Source organism: Sapajus apella, unplaced genomic scaffold (assembly GCF_009761245.1).
Source record: "Sapajus apella isolate SASKATOON/1434 unplaced genomic scaffold, GSC_monkey_1.0 scaffold11, whole genome shotgun sequence".
Classification (NCBI taxonomy): Eukaryota; Metazoa; Chordata; class Mammalia; order Primates; family Cebidae; genus Sapajus; species Sapajus apella.
Genome location: NW_022436951.1, coordinates 9,905,328 through 9,929,410, shown reverse-complemented (window position 1 = coordinate 9,929,410; position 24,083 = coordinate 9,905,328). Strand labels below are relative to the sequence as shown.

General features: G+C 40.1%; 1 protein-coding gene and 1 long non-coding RNA gene across 6 annotated transcripts in view; both read right to left on the bottom strand.

The window, feature by feature from the left end:
• Nucleotides 1–23,177, bottom strand: part of ZFR (zinc finger RNA binding protein) — an 88,991-nt gene extending 65,814 nt beyond the window's left edge. For 2 of the 5 annotated variants that reach the window (XR_004269321.1, XM_032279020.1), the window contains exons 1-2: nt 22,385–22,524; nt 21,991–22,090 (exon numbers count right to left, since the gene is read on the bottom strand). Coding sequence is in view for 3 of the 5 variants with exons in the window: in XM_032279020.1 (XP_032134911.1) it covers nt 21,991–22,090; nt 22,385–22,421 (137 nt within the window). In the remaining 2 variants the exon portion in view is untranslated. Of the gene's footprint in view, nt 1–21,990; nt 22,091–22,384 lie in introns of all 5 variants that reach the window. The other 3 variants (XR_004269320.1, XM_032279018.1, XM_032279019.1) reach the window with 2 other exon arrangements.
• Nucleotides 14,133–15,733, bottom strand: LOC116552310. The gene is made up of 2 exons (XR_004269322.1): nt 14,309–15,733; nt 14,133–14,221 (listed from the first exon to the last, which is right to left on the bottom strand). It is a non-coding gene; the product is annotated as an uncharacterized LOC116552310 (long non-coding RNA).
• Nucleotides 23,178–24,083: the final 906 nt, after the last annotated feature.

The following is a 24,083-nucleotide window of genomic DNA, read 5'->3' as shown; positions in this document are numbered from 1 at the left end:
AATGATAACATGAATTAAGAAAAAGAAGGTAATAAATGAATTCAGGAAATGTAAACTGCTCAAGAAAGGCACGATTCCAGTAAAAGACTTCATAGTTGAGCAATGAGTATAGTGTAAAAAAGGAAAAAAACCATTTGAACTTAAGCCTAAGAAGATTTTCTAATAAGTAGTACAGGACCGTAAAATGGAACATATTAGAAATCACGATTATAGAATGGTACTAGGCTCCACAGTAAATACTATTGATATGATGATAACAAAACAGTTTTTGCTTTAAAGTTTTAGAATCAATCTAAATTAGAGAAGATAAACTATGACTACAGAACATAATGTAAACATTATCACAAGAGTAGATTAAGTGGGGGAGTAACGTAAGGAAAGAGAAGTGAAGCGCAAGAGTTTCAAGAATTCTTAAAGTAGAAAGTACTGAGATACTGTTTAGCTTTGATGGAACTAAAAGTGGAGTATACTATCTAAATTAACAGAAACAGTCTAAATTTGGGAAGAGAAGAAATGAGAAGAGAGCATATGTAATGTAGCCCTCAACTGTGATTGTAGGAAATAAAAATATACGCATAAAGTTGAAATATTATAAAATAGTCAAAGAGGAATATTTTTCAGTGATGTGGAGGTTAGCACCAACATAAAACAAAACCAGAATGCTTTAAAGGTGTAGGTCTCTGGGAAGATTTTAATTTGTATATAACAGTGGTTCTCAATGTGATCCAAGGACCCCCACAAGGGTTCCTGAAACTCTTTCAGGAGGTCCACACAAGGCTGTCCACTTTTTAATTTCACATTGGTGTGTGAGGTCAGGCTGCCTTGGTATATATATATTTTTTCTTTTTTTTTCTTCTCTTTTTCTTTTTTTTTCCATTAAACTGGAAGTTAAGCCTTGGTATATTTTAATTCAAATAATTTACTGCAACAATCTGAATGAAAAAGCAGATTTTAGAATCAATATTCTTAAATAAGACATTAAAAATATTTGTAAAAATGTAAAACAATGTCTCTCATCTCACTGTTTTTCATAAGCATATTTTTGCTTAATGTGTAAGTTTTATTCTTTTTTTCTTTTTTTTTTTTGAGACAGAGTCTCCCTCTGTCGCCAGATTGGAATGCAGTGGAGTGATCCTGGCTCACTGCAACCTCTGCCTCCAGATTCAAGTGATTCTTCTTCCTCAGCCTCCCGAGTAGCTGGGACTACAGGTGTGCGCCACCACGCCCAGCTAATTTTTTTATTTTTAGTAGACATGGGGTTTCACCATGTTGGCCAGGATGGTCTCAATGTCTTGACCTTGTCATCTGCCCACCGCGGCCTCCCAAAGTGCTAGGATTACAGGTGTGAGCCACTGTGCCTGGCCCTTTTTTTTTGGAGACAGAGTCTTGATCTGTTGCCCAGACTGGAGATTGTGCAGTGGCACAATCCTGGTTGACTGCAACGTCTGCCTCCTGGATTCAAGCAGTTCTCCCCACCTCAGCCACCTGAGGAGACAGGATTACAGGCAGCTGCCACCTTCTGGCTATTTTTGTATTTTTAGTAGAGACAGAGTTTCACCATGTTAGCCAGGCTTATCTCGAACTCCAGACCTCAGGTGATCCACCAGCCTTGGCTTCCCGAACTGCTGGGATTACAGGCGTAAGCCACCATGCTCAGCCTAATAGTAAATACCGACATAACCCAAATAAACCAAACTCTGGGGTTCTGAATAATTACAAGTGCTACAAGGATCCTCCAACCCAAATGTTTGAGAATCTTCATTTCATGATGCAGACCATTAACTTGGGAGTCCACAATGGTTATTCACCATTCATTTTCTTGGTCTCTATTACCCCTTTACCCAAAAAAGTTTCTATCATGAAACAGGAAAATGACATTGCTTAATTCGTTAATAAAAACTACTATTTACAGTAAAGTAAGGTTTATAATTATTAGAAACCTAACAGAAAATTACTTTTTTTATTTAAACCTAGATATCATGTAATCACTAATAAGTGGCAAAACAAAAGCCTGACCCTAAGCAGCGCGGTCCCAGTGTGTACGTGCTCTCAACCATCACATGTACTCTCTACAACACTTGTGTTTTCTTAAACAGTTTAAAATATGGTGACAAGTTCAACATATAAATCAATCTAATACGCATTAACAAAATGAAAGATAAAACCCATGTGATATCTCAATAGCATCTGACAAGATTCAACATCCTTTTACAATTAAAAAAAAACAAAAAAACTCAACCAACTACGAATTGAAGGAAATAGCCTCAATATAATAAAAACTATGAAAAGCCCATAGCTAACCTCACATTCAATGACACATTAAAAGCTTTTCCTCTAAGATCAGGAAGAAGGCAAAGCTGCATGCTCCTAACTGCTTCTATTCAACATAGTACTGAAGTTTCAGCCAAAGCAATAAGGCAGGAAAAATAAAAGGCATCCAAATTGGGCCAGGTGTGGTAGCTCACACCTGTAATCCTAGCACTTTGGGAGGCCAAGGCAGGTGGATCACTTCAGCCCAGAAGTTCGAGATCAGCCTGGCCAACATAGTGAAACCCCATCTAGAATAAAAATACAATAAATTAGCTGTACGTGGTGGCATGTGCCTGTAGTCAAAGCTACTCGAGAGGCTGAGGTACAAGAATTGCTTGAAAGTCCAGGGAGCAGGCTGGGCGCGGTGGCTCACGCCTGTAATCCCAGCACTTTGGGAGGCCGAGGTGGGTGGATCACGAGGTCAAGAGATCGAGACCATCCTGGTCAATATGGTGAAACCCCATCTCTACTGAAAATACAAAAAATTAGCTGGGCATGGTGGTGTGTACCTGTAATCCCAGCTACTTGGGAGGCTGAGGCAGGAGAACTGCCTGAACCCAGGAGGTAGAGGTTGCGGTGAGCTGAGATCATGCCATTGCACTCCAGCCTGGGAAACAAGAGCAAAACTCTGTCTCAAAAAAAAAAAAAAAAGAAAACCCAGGGACAGAGGCTGCCACGAGCCGAGATTGTGCCACTACACTCTAGCCTGGATGACAAAGTAATACCCTGTCTTAAAAGAAAAAAAAAAAAAAAAAAAAAAAAAAAAAGCCATCCTAATTGAAAACGATCAAGCCATCTGTTCACAGATGACATAATTTTATACATGGAAAACACTAAATATTCCACAAAAAACTGTTAGAATAAATGAAATAAGCAAAGTTATAGAATACAAAAATCAGTTGCATTCCTATATGTTAACGATAAACAGGCAATTAAGAAAACAATTCCACTTACAATAGCATCAAAAAGAATAAAAAACTCAGGCTGGGCACGGTGGCTGGCTCACACCTGTAATCCTAGCACTTTGGAAGGCTGAGGTGGGAGGATAATATATGAGATCTCTTCCGTACAAAAAATACAAAAAAAAAAAAATTAGTAGGGCATGGTGACACATGCTTGTAGTCCCACGTGGCTGAGGTGGGAGGATCACTTGAGCCCAGGAAAGGTCAGAGCTGCAGTGAGCCATAATTGTGGCAGTCTGGGCAACAAAGTCAGACTGTCTCAAAAAGGAAAAAAAAAAAAAAAAAAAAAAAAAAAAAAAAAAAAAAAAAAAAAAAACCACTTATAAATGAGGTGAAAGAGTGAAAGATATGTATACTAAAAACTATAAAACACTGCTGAAAGATTTAAAGACAAAAATAAATGGAAAGACAACCCATATTCATGGAATAGAAGAAATACTATTGTTAAGATATCAAGGCTGGGCACAGTGGCTCATGCCTGTAGACTCAGCACTTTGGGAGACTGAGGTGGGCGGATCATGAGGTCAAGAGATCGAGACCATCCTGGCCAACCTGGTGAAAACTTGTCTCTACTAAAAATTAAATAATCAGCTGGGCATGGTGGTACATGCCTATAGTCCCAGCTACATTGCTAGAACCTGGGAGACGGAGGTTGCAGCAATCTGAGACTGCACCACTGCACTCCAACCTGGCGACAGAGTGAGACTCTGTCTCAAAAAAAAAAAAAAAAAAAAAAAAAAAGATAAAAGATGTCAATACTACCCAAAGTGATCTAAAGATTCAATGCATTTCCTATAAAAATCACAGTGATTTTTTTTTTTTTTTTTTGCCAGAAAAGAAATCTATGCTAAAATTCCCGTGGAATCTCAAAAGACTCCTAATAGCCAAAACAATCTTAAAATAGAAGAACAAAGTTGGAGGTCTCACACTTCCTAATTTCAAACTATTAATAATCAAAACAGTGTAGTACTGGCATATAGACATATAGACAATGAAACAGAATAGAGGACCCAGATATATAGCCTTACATATACAGTCAAATAATTTTTGACAAGGATGCCCAGATCATTTGATGGGTTGTCTTCTCAACAAATGGTGTTAGGAAAACTGGATATCCACATGAAAAGGGAAAAAGCTGGAGCCTCACCTTACAAAATATACAAAAGTTATCTCAAAATGGATGAAAGATCTAAATGTAACAGCTCAAACGATAAAAATACTTAGTAGAAAACACAGGAAAAAAGCTTCTTGACATTAAATCTGGCAATGATTTGTTGGATATGACATCAAAAGCACAGGCAACAAAATTAAAAATAGACAAATGAGATATCAAAATTAAAAACCTCTGTGTGGCCGAGTGTGGTGACTCATGCCTGTAATCCCAGCACTTTTGGAGGCTGAGGCAGGCAGATGACTTGAGGTCAGGAGTTCGAGGCCAGCCTGGCCAACATGGTGAATCCCTGTCTCCACCAAAAATACAAAAATTAGCCAGGTGTGGTGGCGTGCGCCTGTAATCCTAGCTACTTGAGTGGCTGAGGCAGGAGAATTGCTTGAACCCAGGAGAAGGAGGTTGCAGTGTGCCAAGATTGTGCCACTGCACTCCAGCTTAGGTGACAGAGTGAGACTACGTCTCAAAAACAAACAAAAACCTCTGTGCATCAAAGGACCCAATCAATAATGTGAAAAGACAACATGTAGAATGCGAGAAAATATCTGAGAATCATACATATGAAATTAATACCCAGAATATATAAAAAACTCCTACAACTCAACAAAAAGTCAAATAATCCAACTTAAAATTTGGCTGAAGACTTAAGTAGAAACTATACCAAAAATGACACACAAATGGCCAAGAAGCATATGAAAAGATGCTCAATATCACTAATTATCAGAGAAATGCAAATCAAAACCACGATGAGCTATCACCTCATATTTATTAGAAAGGCTTGTCTTAAACCAGAAAATAACAATTGTTTGAGACATGTGAGAGAAACTGGAACCCTGATGCACTGTTGGTGGGATTGTAAAACAGTTCAATTGCAACAGAAAACAGCATAGAGGTTCCCCAAAAAATGAAAAATACAACTATCATGTGACCCAACAATCCTACTTCTGGGCATACACAGAGTTGAAAGCAGGATCTCGAATAGATTATCTATGCATCCATCTTCAGAGCAGCACCAGTCACAAGACCCAAGAGGGGGATGCAACCCAAATGTTCATCAACAGAGGAATGAATAAACAAAGTGTGGTAAATACATGGCATATATTCAGTCTTAAAAAACAAAATCCTGTCATAAACTACAACATGGATGAATCTTAAGGACATCATGCTAAGTGAAATCGGCCAGTCACAAAGTGACAAATACTATATGATTCCACTTATATGAAGTATCTATAGTAGTAAAATTCACAGAAACATAAAGTAGAATAGAGGCTAACAGGGACTAGGGAGAGAGGAAAAGGGAGGATTGTTTAATGGGCATAGTTTCAGATTTGCAAGATGAAAAAGGTCTGGAGATGTTTCATAATGTGAATATACTTAACATCACTGAAATGTATATACTTAAAAATGATAGAGATGGTAAATTTTATTTTGTTTAACCATGATTTAAAAAAATGAAGATGACTAATGAATGAGTACTATCTCACTCCAAGTTAATTACTGCTACTTAAGATACTTTTTTACAGTAGCAAAACAACTGAACATTCAGCATTCAGCTAAGTAAACATAAAAGTACCCTAAAACTTTCCCAATAAAAAGTATCTTCATGTGGGGAAAATTTTTAAATGAATGAGAAGATAAGACCAAAAAAATGTAAAAACTTTGAAGCTAAAAACCACGAGTAGGCCAGGTGCAGTGGCTCATGCCTGTACTCTTAGCACTTTGGGAGGCTAAGGTGAGAGGACTGATTGAGCCCAGAAGTTCAAGACCAGACTGGGCAATATAGTGAGAACTCATCTCTACAAAAAATAAATAAATAAATAGTAATAATGAAAAAACTAGCCAGGTATGGTGGCACATGCCTGTAATCCTAGTTACTTGGGGGGCTGAGGTGGAAGGATTGCTTGAGCCCGGTCATGGAGGTTACTGTGAGATGTGACTGTGCCAGTGCACTCTACCACGGGTGACAGAGTGAGATCCTGATTCAGATTCTAGAAAAAAAAGACAAACAAAAACCACCATCAGTAAGCAAGGTTATTCTGATGGCATCTGCTGATCTCTGGAGGTCTAGAATGTAGCAGCTCTATACACTGCTATTGTTTTGCAAGGAGGTAAGGAATTTAAGTACAGAGTGCAAATCATATACTGCTTCATTCAAGACAGTTTTGCTACCAAAATAAAAGGGAGATGAATTAAACACTATGTTTAGGCCAGATACAATAGATCACGCCAGTAACCTCAACACTTTGGGAGGCCAAGGCAGGAGGACTGCTTGAGCCCAGTTCAGGACCAGCTTGGACAACATAAACCCGTCTCTATGAAAAATAAAAAATTATGGTGGCTCACACCTGTAATCCCAGCACTTTGGTAGGCCGAGGCAGGCAGTTCAACTGAAGTCAGGAGGAGTTCAAGACCAGCTTGGCCAACATGGTGAAAACCTATCTCTACTAAAAACACAAAAATTAGCCAAGTGTGGTGGCACACGCCTGTAGTCCCAGCTACTTGGGGAGCTGAGGCAGGAGAATCGCTTGAACCCAGGAGGTGGAAGTTATAGTGAGCCAAGATCGCACTACTGCGCTCCTGCCTGCATGACAGAGCAAGACTTCATCTAAAAAAAAAAAAAAAAAATTAGCCTAGCATGGAGGTGCATGTCTATAGTCCCAGCTACTCAAGAGGCTGAGACAGTAGGATTACTTGAGCCTAGGAGGAGTCTGAGGCTTCAGTGAGCTGAGACTATGCTATTGCACTTCAACCTGAGTGAAGAGGCAGACTCAAAACAAACAATAATAGTATGTTTAGTAGTTGGCTGACTTACATTATCTGACAAATACCTTTTATGAGGAATTAACGAGAAGTCACAGAGCAGCACCCATCTGACTACCACACTTTGAGTAGTATAAAAGCAGAGCGTCCCACCCGATGTTGGTGTTAGTTCTCAGGGAGAATGCACAGTGCATGAGGGGCCTAAGGCCCCAATTCTGTTGCCTGCAGCTGCAGTATCTCTTATCCAAGGCTCTAGTCTCTCAACTTACCCAGCAAGCTACTGTACAAATATCACTTTCCATGTTAACAGAGACATGAAAGAATTGCGAAGCAACAGCTTAGAACTTTGGGACTCCTAAATGAACCACCACAGTAAGTGAATTAGAAAAAAGCTTTCTTCCATCTTTAAGGGAGAACTGTAAGAAACTTTTTCCTATCTGAGCCTTGGTTCTGGGTAAAGAGAAAAGACTTCCCTTAGGCACATGAAAATCTTCCCCTAGGTTTGGACTCTAGAATTCACATGATCTGACCAGGCAAATTCCTAACCAAGGGGTTAGTTTAATTCAGATTGGCTATCCATTATCTGAAATACATGGGACCAGCTATTTCCAATTTCGGAATATTAGCATTACACTTACTGATTGAGTGAGCCTAACTGGAAAATACTCAACCTGTGTAACTCTCGGCTGACAGTGCTTCCAGGTGGCACAAAATATTCTTCTGTAAATGTTGCAAATAATATTCTAACAAATAGGAAATCTTAATCAAAAAAATCCTAAGAAGCCGGGTACAGTAGCTCATGCTTGTAATCCCAGCACTTTGGGAGGTCAAAGAGGGAGAATCACTTGAGGCCAAGAGTTTGGGACCAGGCTGGGTAACACATGGAGGCTCTGACTCTAAAAAAAATGGCTTTTTAAATATTAGCTAGGTATCGTGGGGTCCTGAAGGCTGGAGCAGGAGGACTGCTTGAGCCCAGGAGGTTGAGGCTGCTGTGAGCCACCACAGCACTTGGGTGACATAGCCTGGGGTGATGTTGCCTGGGACATAGCCTGGGTGACAGAGTGAGACCCTATTTCCACAACAACAACAACAACAACAACACCCAAGCGAAATACACTACATGAGCAGAAGTGTACAGAATTTTTAAAAGTTTTTTAAGACCACAGCGTTAGAATTATTGGATACAAATACAGGCACATCTGAAGTAAAAGAGACTGTCAGAACCCAGAGAAAGGAACAAGATGGGTCAAAAACAACCAAATGAACTTTTAAAATTAAATAAACTGACAAATTAGGAACTCAGAAAAGTTACTGCATAAATAATTAGATATGGCTAGCAATAAACTGGTGAATCAGAAAACTATCTGTAAAAATTATCCAGAATGTACACGAAAAATATTAAGGAGGTTAAAAGACTTGGAAGACAGAATTTTAAAAAAATGGTACCTTACATCTAATTGGAATTACAAATGGAGAGAAAGATTAGGAGAGAAGATAGAAAAAGAATGCCAGAGATTCTCTAAAATAATGAAAGATAATGATGTTCACATTCAGGAGCCCAAAGAAACCCCAAGTAGGACTAAGTAACCGGGAATCACACTAAGATACATCTAAGTAAAACTGTAATCACGAAAGAGATAAAGAAAAACTCTTCTAAGCAGCCGGAGGGAAAAAATTGCCTACAGAGACTAAGTGATGATTACTCAAGGAGGGAAAATTAGAGACATTTTAAGATTAAAAAAAAAACCAAAAAACCTCAGACTGGTTGTGGTGCCTCATGCTTGTAATCCCAGCACTTTGGGAGGCTATTGCAGGCAGATCACTTGAGTACAGGAGTTTAAGACCAGCCTGGGCATCGCGGTGAAACTCTGTCTGCACTAAAAAATACAAAAATTAGCCAGGTATGGAGGTGTACCTGTCATCCTAGCTACTCAGGGGGCTGAGGTGGGAGGACCGTTTGAGCCCAGGAGGCTGAAGCTTCAGTGAGCTGAGATCGCACCATTGCACTCCAGACTGGGCAACACAGTGAGACCTTGTCTCAAAAAAAGAAAAAAAAAAGAGAAAAACCTGTTATTTTTAGACCCATGCTAATGGAAATTCTCAGAGTTACTTTAGAAAGAATAAAAATGATCTCAGAATGAATGAATGTTGAGCAAAAACAGTGGTAAATACGAAGGTAAACTTAAAATAATCAATGATCATATGAAACGATAATCGTGTCCAACAGTAATTGGTCACAGGGTTAAAAAAAAAATCTGAGATATATAACAACAGCACAAAATCAGGAGGACTGATTCAAGTTTAAAGCATTTTAAGTCTTTCTATTGGTGAAGGGGATGAAACTAATGACCAACTTTAGATTAAGTGAAATACTCATGTTACTATCAGAATATTCTATTTCTACAGTTATAAAGAAGTGGGAAAAATCTAAAGAAAACATAAACAGCTTTTGTTATTCACATTAGTTGCGCTTTTCATAACTTAGAAAACATACTGTTGTGTGCATGTTTCAATTTTGGGCAAAATAGCAATGTAACTGGTAGATACAACATTTCTTTCTCTTTCATGGCACACCAAACACAATCTTCCCCCTAGTACAAGTTTAATGCTCAATATTGTTGGACTTTTCTAGGTCAAATTGTGGCATTTTATCTATCTACAAAATTACTGACATTTAATGTCTTTAAATCAGGCATAACACTGGGGGAAAAAAAAGACAAACTTCCTTACAGAATCACCCCAAAGACAAAGCAACTGTAATTATTCCTTCCTTTGATTTTTTTTTTTTTTTTTAAATGAAACAGTTTTATTGTTACCCAGCAAGTGCAGTGGCAAGATCATGGCTCAATGCAGACTGGACTTCCCGGACTCAGGTGATCTTCCCACCTCAGCTTCCCAAGTAGTAGCTGGGACTACATGTGTATGCCACCATATCTGGATTTTTTTTTTTTTTCTGACACAGAGTCTCACTTTGTCACCAAGGCTGGAGTGCAGTGGTATAAACATGGCTCAACCTCCCAGGTTCAAGTGATCCACCCACCTCAGTCTCTTAAGTAGCTGAGGCCACAGGCCCCTGCCACCCTGCCCGGCTCATTTGTTGCAGAGATGGGAGTCTCGCTATGTTGAACTGGGGATGTTGAGGGTACACTGAGCTGTGATTGCACCACTACAAGTCTGTACATCAAAGTTGAGCAGTTGGTTGTGTTTAGAGAACACGGTCCATATATCTTTCAGGGCAATATGGAATAAAAATTTGGGTTTACCATAACGGAGGAGGTAGCTCACTAAATGTGAGGTGATGGCTCACTGTGGTTTTGATTTGCATTTCTCTGACAGTTAGCGATGTTGAGCATCTTTTCATATGTTTTGCCATCTGTATGTCATTTTTGGTCAAGTTTCTATTTAAGTTTTTTTGCCAATTTTTATATTGGGTTATTTGACTTTCTGTTGAGTTTTAAGAGTTCTTTATATATGGTCTCAAACTTTTGAGCTCAAGTAGTCCTCTCCCCTCAGCCTCCCAAAGTGCTGGGATTACAGGTGTGAGCCACAGCACCTAGCTATTCCTTATTTTTGATGTTGTAATGTCATGCTCCCATTATCTTTACAATGTTATTATAACAATAATTTTATTATCATAGAATTTTAGAGGAAATTTAAATTCAGGTTCCATTTCTTCTTTTTATTTTTTGTGAGACAGAGTCTCACTCTGTCACCCAGGAAGGAGTGAAGTGCTGCAATCACAGTTCACTGTACCTCAACATCCCCAGCTCAAGTGATCCTCCTACCTCAGTCTTCTAAGAAGCTGGGACCACAGGCGTACTCCACCATGCCTGGCTAATTTTTTTTTTTTTTTTTTTTTTGTAGAGACGAGGTCGCGCTATGCTACCCGGGCTGGTCTCGAATTCCTGAGCTTCAAGTGATCCTCCCGCCTCAGCCTCCCAAAGTGCTAAGATTATAGGCATGAACCATTGTGTCCTGCCACTTGATTTCTTCTTAAAAACTAGAATAAGATAGCTTATCCTACAATTTCTCCCAACTGATTAGAATGGCAGCCTACAGGGGATAGAGGTGGTTAAATGTTGTATGAAAACTCCTAATTTTCTTGTAATGTTTAACTTACCAGGAAAGACAGCTATCACCATTTCCCATCTGCATCCATTGAATCTTTTAAATTTTTTAAATTTAAAAGAGTATAAATTTTAAATTTAATTTAAAATTAATTTAAGAGTATAAATAAATTTTAAATTTAAGAGTTTAAATTTAAAAGAATATAAATTATACTCATTTAACACATAATTTCCATTAAATTAAGGGATAAGGAAAAAAATTACTAGAAACTTTTATAAATAAGAATTACAGTAAAAAAAATTATAGAAAACCCAAAATATTATTCCATATTCCCCTGATTTCAAAGGTATATGAACCAAGTTCTCTAAACACAGCTAACTGCTCAACATTGATGCAAAAACTTGTAACATGTCCATCTCACAAATGCTGACTCCAGATTTGAAATATATCTCCAACGGGTTCTATGTACTTCTTGTGCTTCTTGCACTTGCAGGGTCAAAATGCAATCCATAAAAAATTTTTCTGAAATGTCTGATGGCTCATATTTTGTTAAAGAGATGGCCATCTTCTTTACTCCATAACTGCAATTTTCAATTTTAGATTTGGAATGTCTAATCCAATAACTCATTTCTACACCAACTAGTTTTTTCCAATTACCTTTGTATAAAACATCTGTTTTCGGCATTTGTCCACTAATGAACCATATCAAGTATATTCCGGTGCACAAACATCACAAAAGATTAAAGAATTCACCAGGCACACTGGCTCAGGACTGTAATCCCAGCACTTCGGGAGGCCAAGGCAGGCGGATTGCCTGAATTCAGGAGTTTGAGACCAGCTTGGGCAACATGGCAAAAACCCCATCTCTACAAAAATAAGCTGGGCATGGTGGCACATGCCTGTAGTCCTACCTACTCAGGGGGCTGAGGAGGATCACTTGAGCCTGGAAGGCGGAGGTTTGCAGTGAGCCAAGATTGTGCCACTGCATTCCAGCGTGGACTGGAGTTTGAGACCCTTGTCTCAAAACAACAACAACAAAAGATGAAAGAATTCTGCCACGTATCTGCTTAGCAAAATATGATATTCTGGTTCTTGTCACAGAATATTACATAATGAAGTCCTTTCTAGTGAATGACTAACTGAATGAGAATGCCATTATTTCCTTTTTAATCCTTAGAAATATATTGTTTATGTACTGATTATTGACTTTGAAAAATTCATGTAGGATGACATTATCAACTAAGACTTGTAGCCTGAGATTTTTGCTTTTACAATTTCAATATTATCATCAGTCTAGAGGGGTGCTTTTTGCATTCACCTTCTGATATATCTGATAATTGGGAAACATTTTCTTGTGTCAACTTTATTCTCCTTTGCTGGTATGGGCAGAGAAAGAACAATTCTGAATTCTCAACTGTGTTGAAGCCAACTATGAAGTTAGTGTCTCTTTCTTTTCTAGCTTCTTGAATGAAGATGCAATACTTGGGTAATGCAATATCAACCAGTTATTTCCCTACCGTACCACCCTTCTAGGTGATTCCAACATTCTTCCATTTTCCAATTATATTAGTCCTTAACACAGCTGGGAATATGTGATAAGAGGAAATAATTCCTAGAATGATAAAACAGCAAAATGTTTAAGATCCCATGATGTAAATCTTGCAAAATAGGATGAATTTTATTCCATTTTGAAAAATAAAGGAAATGTTTTGTTTGGAAGGCCTCTAAGAAAGAATAAAATTCATGGTATGTCAATCCTTATAACCAGAACTACTCAAAAAAACTCACTAACTATTGGGTACAATAAACCCTGATGGATACCATAAATTAATTAAAACTAACTGCTCTATAACTTTCTTTTTTAAAGACCGGGTTTCACTCTGTCACCCAGGCTGAAATGTAGTGGCTGAATCAAGGCTCAATGCAGCCTTGACCATCCCAGGCTCTGGTGATCCTCCTACCTCAGCCTCTCAAGTAGCTGGGACCACAGGCATATACTATGATTACAGGCTAATTTTTGCAGAGGTGGGTAGATTACTTGCGGTCTAGCAGGTCTTGAATTCCTGGGCTCAAGCAATCCACCTACGTCAGCCTTGCAAAATGCTGGGATTACAGGCATGAACTATCATGCCCAACCTCTGTAACTTTCTATATTCAAGAAAAACAAATCCTTCATCATTTCTCAAATGTATTAACATTTTCTTCAAGGAAAGGTATGAATATTCACACTGAGTGAGATGGGAAAAAAAACTAACCTTCTGTCAATTCAGTTTTTACTGTCAAGCTTTTACAAGCTTACTCCAAATATTTTTGGAAGTGTGTGAATTTCATAAATGTGGGTGAAGCATTACAGACTTCTAAATATAAAGCTAGGAGAACCAGATATTCTGATAGTAACTTAAACAGAAGAATGTTATCATTAAATTTACATTTCACAGAGACCATTGCGCTTACAGTATAAAATGGTTTGCTAAGGGGCAGGATTGAGGAAGAGAAGCTATGAAGCCATTTTCATAGATCACAGCACTCTTTGCTTTCATCTACATGGTTATTGTTTAAACAGCATTTTTATTGTTTTCCCCATTGAAAAAAGCGTATTTCTTCAAATCTATTGTCAAAGACATGCCTTGCCCATTTAGTGCTTACTACCATGCTAATAGTTTATTTTATACTATAGCTTTTCCCAGAAATAAAATATAAATTCAAAAAAATTATTTTCATTTGATTTCACACAGTGCTTCCCAATAATTTAAGCCCATGTGACCTCTAGAACTCTTAAGTATCTATATGACCACTAGACTACAAACTTATTTTAAGCAAAATTTTATGCTAATCTTTCTGTAGCTCCAAGTGATCAAATTCTAGTTTTCCTATATAGGCTAGTCATTAAAATTATACCGATAATTTGATAACTGTACTAAATCCCTAATCTAGCCTCTGTAAAACTGACAACCTTGCTATCATCTTTTGGTTTTCATGACCCCTGGCTCTCTGTCCTCCCAGTATTTCTTTTTTTCCCTGGCCCTACCTTTTTGGTAACCATGGTTGTATTCTTTATTTTTCTTTAAATAATTCAAAACATGTCTACTGAATGCTTGATATATGCCAGGGAGTGTACCTTCTCTGGTTTCATCCATATTCACCAGCCATCTACTGAATAATGGCTAACACTGATAGGGATATAATATATGCCAGATACTGTTCTGAACACTTCACAAATAATGTTTTTTCTTCTTCTTTATTTTATTAATAATAGAGACAGAGTCTCACTTTGCTGTTCATGCTGGTCTCAAACTCCTGGGATTAAACAATCCTCCCACCTAGGCCTACCAAAGTGCTAGGGTTACAGGTGTTAGCCATTGCCAGGTCCACTTTACAAATAATACCGAATCCTCAAAACAATACAATCGAGAATGTAAAAACCTCTTGGGATGCCGATAATCTTGTTTTGTTTATAATTTGCATGCAAGTTACACAGGTATACTCAGTTTATTACATTTCATTAAACTATCCTCTTATATGTGCAGTTTTCCTGTAAGGCAAAGAAAATATTATCTTAAATTTGTAGATTAAAAAATTAACAAGAACTGTTTGCCCCAGATCACATGGCAGGTAATAGGAGGAACCAGATTCAGCTCAAGCAGTCTGACTTCAGAGCCAACTCAGTCTCCGTAACAATCATGCAATCCAGATATTTCTGTCTTGGCTCAATACTTTTCCTTTGTCTAAAATGACCTTCCCTCAGTTTTCAGAATGAAAGAACACAAAGTCTACCCCAAACTCCATAGTCAAAATCCTCCAATTTCCCATTTTAGTATTTCATTAAAACTTTATTATAATGGCATAGTTATTTGTAGGTGCATTTGTCTCTGCCCTCAGAAATGTACACCCCGAGAGCAGGTACTATGCATACTGTAGATGCTCACAAAATATTAATTACTCCCTACGAATGCATTTTAATATAAAGTATATACAAGACTAATACTCAAATAAAACAAAAAAGCGCAGCGTTTAGTTCATTCACTTTATCTCTGTAAGTATGAATTAAATGCTGTACAGCACATGGCTTTTATGAAATAAGAAGAAATAATACACTCAGAATAATTACTCTAATCCTGTATTCTGACAGAATGGTGTCATGGACAATTAATGGACAAGCACAGGTGTACTCCCCCACACCTTTAGTAAGTAGACTAACGATGCATCCAAATAATTCTAAAATACTTCATCAATTACAACATTTATAAGCCTGAATGGTCTTCTCATTAACCTGATATGTCTGAGTAATAATGTACTTGATTTTTTTTTAACAACTACATCTATTTAAACAGACATATATTAGATATATATTCGAATCCAACTGCCTATATAAGCATATCTGTCTCTGGGATCTCTATTTTATTATTTTTTTTGAGACAGAATTTTGCTCTGTTGCCCAGGCTGGAGTTTATAACGGCACAATCTCGACTCACTGCAACCTCTGCCTCCCAGGTTCAAGCAATTCCCTGCCTCAGCCTCCCAAGTAGCTGGGATTATAGACGCCCACCACCACACTCAGCTAATTTTTTTTTTTTTTTGTATTTTTAGTAGAGATGGGGTTTCCCCATCTTTGCCAGGCTGGTCTTGAACTCCTGACATCATGATCCACCTGCCTTGGTCTCACAAAGTGCTAGGATTACAGGCGTGAGCCACTGCACCCAGCCGGAATCTCTATTTTAATTCAATGATCTATCCCTGTACCAACTGCCTATCCCTGTACCAATACTACATTTTTCTATGAGTAATGTTTTAATATCTGATATTACAAGTCCTTATCATTTCTGCAAGACTTTCATGACAATTTTTAACTGAACACACTTTTTTACTATACACATTAAAATCCTTTTATCAAGTTATCCCAAAAATCCTATGAGGTTTTTACTGAAGTAATACTAAATATGTAGATTAATTAAGAGATAATTTGATGGCACTGGTTTTTCACTCATGAACACAGTCCATCTTTGTCATCTTTTATGACTTTTTTATCCTACTGTATTTTCTTCTCAAAGTGTTTTTTGAGTATCTCATTTGTTTTATCCTGCTTAATTAATAGGTTTGGTGGCTATACATAAACAGCATTTATAATCTAATTCAATATTGATGAAATAAGAATGCTATTGATTTTGCCTGATCTTCTGAGACAGAGTCTCACTCTTGTTGCCCAAGCTGGAATGCAATGGTGTGACCTTTGCTTACCACAACTTTCACCTCCTGGGTTCAAGTGATTCTCCTGCCTCAGCCTCCCGAGTAGCTGGGATTAAGGCATGTGCCACTACTCCTGGCTAATTTTGTATTTTTAGTAGACATGGGGTTTCTCCATGTTGGCAGGCTGGTCTTGAACTCCCAACCTCAGGTGATCCGTCCACCTTGGCCTCCTGAAGTGCTGGGATTACAGGTGTGAGCCACCATGTAATCTAGCCCTTGCTTGACCTTAGACCCCAAAATTTGCTGCACTCTTACTAGTTCTCACATTTTTGCCTGACAAGCATAATAATCATGTTACCTGTAAATAAAAACTTTCCTTTTTTCTCTATTAGTAATGAAGACTCCAAATGTTTTACTTTTAAAACATTTTACCGTTAACTCTCTATACAAATATATGATAGATATTAACCAAGGAATCCTTCTAAAACCCTTATATTATTACTTAGTTCTCTACAGGAAACAGCATTGGTAGAAATGCCTACTGATAATCAGGCACTAGGCTAGAAAATTTTATATTTAAACTTCACCTCAAGGCAAGTTAGGTAAGGAAACCAAGTCTTAGAAAGGTTGAGGCTTGTCCAAGCGCATGAAGGGATGGAGTTGGGATTCAAAGCCCATCTATCTGGTTCCAAAGTTATGCCCTTTTGTTCATACTGTACTATAAGGCAGTTTACAAAAGTATATTCAAGTATATACCTATTCTATACAGGGATATTCTGGCTCACCCTACTCTATTAAGACTAATAGCCATTATATCATCAGTGTAACAGCAACAGTCCTTTTGGAAAGAAAATTTTCATATTTCAAGCTTATCCATGCAGAGTGCATCCTAAGGTCTCTGATTCAACAATGGAAGGGTTGTTATTAGCCGCTGCAGTATTTTTTTTTTGTGTAAAGCCAGTAAATTTCCATCACCAAGGTTGGTTTTAAAAACCTGTTTACCTGGTTTTTTCACCTTCTCAGTGTTTAATCCTTTTCTACCTTACTAGTGTTACTTTTATTCTTTCCTGAATTCAAGACACAATATTCTTAGCACTACATTCAAATAAAAAGTAAAAAAACAGAGAAAGGAAAAAAGGAAAATTCATTAGCTTAGCAGCCTAATCCAAGCTACTGTTCGTCTACCCAAGTTATCCCATCCTTTAGGAACAGAAGACCGTAAGACATCTCAAAATCATCTCATCATAGATGAGACACTTTCTTCTGACTGGCAGATGCTTAGGGTCCAGCAACAATCAAAATCCTCTTACTAGTATATCCAAGGTTTTTATAAAGTATAAGTAAAGAAAAAGTGGCCGTTTACAACTCTCAACAAGGCTGGGCGTAGTGGCTCATGCCTGTAACCCCAGCACCTTGGAAGCCCATCACAGGAGGATCACTTGAGCTCTGGGGTTTGAGGCTGCAGTGAGCTATGATCACCAATACTAAGCAGCCTGGGGACAGAGCAAGACCATGTCTTAAAACAAAACAAAACAAACAAACAAAAACCCAACCCTCAAAGAAACTGTTATGTCCTATTAATTGTGGGATATAATGGGCTTATTTTATAATGTTTATTACATATGCTTTATAAATGCATATGCCACAAATTCTCCTGAAAAACTGAAGAACTCCTATCAGAACTTCTCTATCACTTTCAATATCAGAACTTCTCTATCACTTTCAATAAGAAATAGGAAAAAAAATGATTTTTGATCCTATGAAACTATTAGAAAGTTTTTTCTCTGAAAATTATTTTTCCTCATAATCTTTGCTACCCTAAAGTCGTTAGAACTGTCATAACAGTTCTTTCCCCAAGCTTTATTTAAAAATAAAACTAGATTTGTGTAAGTGCATTTTCTTAAACAAAAAAGGTACTGTAACAGGTTATCTACCCAACCAAGTTCCCTTTTGGCCATGAAGCCATTCCAATATTTTCACCATGTCTGAAATCTGCTTTCTACTGTGCATCCTCAAATTAACATGCTGTCAGAAACGTACACATGTAAACACATTCAAAGGAATACTTAACTGGCGTATTTCTTTGACTTAAATATGAAACAGGAGAAAAAATTCCATTGTTTATGGGACTTATAACACAAAGATTGAGAAACGCTTACCATAAAATTGTCTAATATGCATTAACACAAATGAAAAACAGTTGAATGAATCTGAAATATTAACAAGCTAAAAAGTCTAAATCTAAAATGCATTTAATCAAATACCTTACAGAGCTGTAATAAAGAAAACTAAGAGCTGGAATTACATTTATCTTATTTTATTTTGAGATGGAGTCTGGCTCTGTTACCCAGGCAGAGTGCAATGGCGCTATATCAGCTCACTGCAACCTCTGTTTCCTGGGTTCAAGTGATTCTCCTGCCTCAACCTCCTGAATAGCTGGGATTACGGGTGTCTGCCACCATGCCCAGCTAATTTTTGTGTTTTTAGTACTAGGTATGGGGGGTGTGGGGGGTGTCACTGTGCTGACCAGGCTGGTCTCAAATTCCTGACCTCAGGTGATCCACCTGCCTCAGCCTCCCAAAGTGCTGGGATTACAGGCATGAGCCACCACGCCTGACCTCTGGAATTACATTTAGGTGTAGAATATTTACTTTCAGTTATCTGTATTCAATGATAGGTAAAGCAATTTAGTCACATCATTCACACATAAATACAGTCATCCCTCAATATAAGCAAGGGACTGATTCCAAGACCGCTACGTATACAAATATTCACAAAATCCCACAGTAGGCCCTGTGAAACCTGCAAATACAAAAAGTTGATCCTCCATGAATACTCTATTTTCTATCCAAATTTGATTGGAAAAAAAAAAAAAAAAACCCAAATAACAAAAATCTTCATGTTTTCATATGAAGGAGTGAACTGCACTTAAGATTTTCCTTTGTTTGAGATCTTTCAAATGTGAAAAAATATTAGCAAAGTAGACCTTGGTCTTCTATCTCTAAAGTTCCATTATAATTATTTCCAGTCAGGAAGAAAAATTAGCATAATCACCACACTTTTTGCATGTGCTTTTGTTATGAAGGTTATTTATTCATCTTCCTTGCCAAAATTCCCAGTATTATTGGGCCTGATTTCTTGTCATTAAATGCAAACAATTTTCATGAACTATGTTTATATATAAGGACTTATATACAAGAATGCCTTAGTTTTAACAATATACGTGTAACGGCAAAAGACTAGTCTTTTCTCATCGGATGTACACTTAATTTAGTAACCTGCTGTTACAGTTTAAACTTTGAGTTTCAAGGTAAAAAAAAATTATTAGAAACAGAAATTTTGTCATGGTTCCCTATATTGGGATAAAACAATACATATAAATATTTTATCAAATAATTATTAAGTATCTTTAAATCAGCATTTCCTTCCTTCATTTCTATCTGTAGGTCTACATTTAGGGAAAAAATATTTCAGAAGTGCCACAAAGAACTCATCAATTTTCAGTAAATAAAGTTAATAATCCAACAAATCTATCACTCAACCCATATTAGGAAAACAGAAAAAACCACAGTAAAACAAGTATAATTTTAATGGTTAAATACAGTCTTCTAGACGGAACACTAGTATTTGCCAGCAGCAGATTTACGGCACAGATGCTGATTAGCTATCTCTTGTTTCTCAGAAAAAGATGTTTTTTCTTCCTCTCCTCAAAAATTATTAGCCCTACTAAAATCTCAGAATTCACCACTATATAATTCATCCCTGTAACCAAAAACCACTTGTACCCTAAAAGAAGCTGTTGAATTTTTTTTAAAGCCCTGAAAGATTTTTATCGAAGTAGCTGAAATTTTTTAATTATCAAAAATTATAAGCAAAGGATTTACTAATACTTGAAATGCCCCAAAACTTTGCTGTAGTAATTTGTCATCTCAGTGCTTTTTCTAAAATGAGGGCCTTAAGAAAAAACACTTGTAAAATGCCACATGGCAGTCAACAATTAGTATAATCTAGTTTCGCCAATATAATGCACATTTATACATTCTGACATCTCTTAATAGAGTCTTAAGTAGTGTCTTATTTTAACTGGCAGTATTTTATTTAGTACTACAATGGTACTTTTTACAATAAATGGCATCTTAGGGATGCCATGGAATACGGCCAACTTGGCTTCTCAGAACCACAAGTTTCAGCCCAAAAAGACAGTTTGCCCAGCATCTCATTTTACAGATGATAATGAAAACCCAAACATACGAAGTTCCCAACATCATAAGATCAAGAGCAAAAGAGGCTGGTGTGGTGGCTCATGCCTGTAATTCTGGCACTTTGGGAGGCCGAGGCAGGACCTGAGTCCAGGAGTTTGAGATCAGCCTGGGTAACACAGATCCTTTCTCTGTAAGAAAATTATTTATATATATATAAACAAGAGCAAGAGAGACTGAATTTGGGTCTTCTGGCTCCCAATGATGTCCTTTCCATTAAACAATGAGCCTCCTGAAGTAAATCAGATGAAAAAGCTGCCTGGGTTTAATCAACATCTAATATACATAAAAAGCGTATCACACAGGGAGCCGTGTGTGCTTCTGTCCCGAATCAAAAGACTGTCTCGGACTGACTCAAAACTAACAATTTAAAAATCCAGTGTCTTGTGTGTGTGTTTGTCTTTGATAAGATGTACAACGAACTACAGACACTTTAGAAATGAGAGCTTCCCTTAAGGTAGAGATTTCATCCGGAGCATTACAATGACTCAGTGCTATCTCACTTGCATCTTCTCCCCCACTCACCCCTGCAGGGAAAAGAGCCCCCAAGGTGAATGACAGGCCCACCTGGGACCTCAACTCCAGAAACTTCGCACATCTTTTCCAGTCTAACAGCTACACAATTTACAGGTGGTTGGTATGTGAACGTCTCTCCTAGCAGGAAAAACTTAAAGGAACCCGATGAACGCAGTGACACACGCAGTTTGTCAACGGGGCTCGCTGGTGATGGAGTGTCTGGGGAAGAAGCCCCAAGACGGAGAAGGTACCCGAGACTACGACACGTTATCAGGGCTCCGGGGGTTGAAGCACCAGGCGACGACGCAGAGAGGCGTCGCAGAAGCCAGTGGACCTGCGACACGGCACTCCCCGTGAGGTCCCTTCGACCACCCTCTTCATCCCCCCAAGTGGGAAGAAGAAGGGAGGTGGGGGCTGGATGCGCGGAGGCGGGGACTGGGGGCTTGCGGGCGGCGGTGGCGGCTCTGCTTGGAGGCCGCGGGAGGCCATTTTAACTACGGGGCTGCCGTAGGGCCCTGCGGCCTCCAAGTCCCTCACCTCCCGCGTCTCTACCTGCCCCCACAGGGGGCCGCTCCCCGCCGCGGGCCGGGCTGGGCAGAGCAGGGCGGGGCGGAAAAGGCGCGGGGCTGGACTGGGTCGGACCGGGCCTGCAGCGGGCCGGAGCTCTAGGTTGGCGGGGGGCGGGCGCGGGGGCGTCGCGTCGGCGGGATCCCAGCAGAGGGGCACGCAAGGGGGGAGCAGGGAGAGGGCAGGGTGCCGTTACCTATATTGGGCCGCAGCCGCCGCCGCCGCCGCCCCGCTGTGGGTGAATCCAAAGTAGTTGCCGGTCGCCATTTTGGCATCTTCCCCCAGCCGGCTGGGCACTGCGGCGGGCACGGAAAGTCGGGTCCCATGGCGGGAGGAGAGACGCAGAGAAGCCGAGACGCCGAGGGAGGGCAAAGAGAGAGGAGAGAGAGGCGCCGTGAGAGCAGCCCTGGCGGGGCCCGGGCCGCGGCCGCGCCGCCTCCCCCTCCCGGCTCGCACTCCCTCACTCACTCGCACGCCCGGGTGGCGGCCGCCGCCTCCTCCCCGGAGCCTGCCCCAACCCCCGCGCCTCCCCGCTGCCCGGGGCCAGGGAAGGGGCCGGGCAGAGGCCTCGTGGGCCACATTAGACTCACCATAGGTAAAAGAAACTACAGGGCATATGGGAATCATGGGCTCGGGCTGCTGCTGCTGAACTCTGAACTCTCACCCGCTGCCTCCCTCCTCTGCCCCGCTCCTCCTCAGCGGAGAACAGACCTCCGCCTCCGGCCGCACTGCGCAGGCGCGGCCGTGCTCGGCATCCTGGGAGTTGTAGTCCCCGCCGCCTTCGCGGCTCCCCCGGGCGCGTGCTGGGGCCTCGGCTGTGCGGGCGCTGGGAGGCCGGCGGGGGAAGACGGGCCTGGCCTTCTCCGAAGTGGTGGCGCCGCGCGGCTGCGGGGCGACTGGGGCGCGTGCCGGGAGCGCCTCGCCCGGCCTCGGGGGAGTCGGGGAGCGTGACCAGAGAGCGTGACGTTTGTTCGCCTTTCTTCATACTTTCCACTCGTTGCCTTCACTTTTGCGTGTTCATTTATTCTCTGCCTCCCTGTCTTCCTCGCCTCTGAATTTTTCGGTAGAATTCCAGCTGGACGATTTAGGATTTTGCCTTATTTCCTGCTTTCCCGCAGCTTTCCCCCAACCTCTGAAGTGCGGAGGGAGGGAGAAGGAGAAGAGAGAAACAGAAAAAGGTGGAAAGTGCTTTTCTGCTGGACTAAAAGCACACCCCAAACATTCCTCCTGTACACACCTCTTTTCATACCCTTCCCTGGATCTGCACCCGCTCCCTGAGCCATCCGGCGGGTATCAATCACCCCTAAGGGTGTCAGGCACTGTTGTAGGTGCTGGAGTTACAGTAGGGAACAAAACAAAGTCCCCGTTCCCGTGGAGTTTACGTTCTAGGAGCAGGTATATGTCAGACAATAGCCAGTAGCCCAAACACAGAAAGTCTGTCTGATGGTGACTGGAGCTTCAAGCATGAAGCAGGGTAAGGACAGTAAGGTTAAAAAAAGGTTTCCTTTTTTTTTTTTTTTTTTTGACGGAGTCTCTCGGTCATCCAGGCTGCAGTGCAGTGGTGCGATCTCACTGCAACCTCTGCCTCCTGGGTTTAAGCAATTCTCCTCCTCAGCCTCCGGAGTAGCTGGGATTACAGGCACATGCAACCACGTCTGGCTAATTTTTTGTATTTTTTAGTAGAGACAGGGTTTCACCATCTTGGCCAGGCTGGTCTTGAACTCCTGACCTCGTGATCCACCTGCCTCTGCCTCCCAAAGTGCTGGGATTACAGGCTTGAGCCACCGCGTCTGGCCAAGGGAGGTGCTGTTTCATGTAGAGTGTGGTTAGGGAGACCACTTGAAGGAAGGAAGGACAGACCCGGGAGATCCCTGCAGGAAGAGCAGCAAGTGGAAGGGTCTGATGCAAGAATGTTCAACAGCAAGATCAGTCTGGCTGGAACCCAGTGAGAGGGAGAGCAGATCACGTGAGGGTGCCAGATCTTTCATGGTAAGGACAGAACAGTACTTGCCCCCATGTAAGCATTTTTTTTTTCTTTACCCGTGTTTTCTCGCTGTTTTCCCTTTAGTTTCTCGGTTCGTCTTCAACCCTTCTCTTTCCTCTTCCAGTCCCTCATCTGATGGTCTAGTTTCTCTGGCCTTATCTGTTTCCTGCCTTCCATCAATGCATACATGCTGCATGCATTTCACCTCTTCCTTACCTTCTCCATGCCCATCCCCCAGACTCCCTGCTCCTCATCTCCCCTCATTGTTGGATATGAACATTAAAAAGAAATGCAAAGGGTGAGTC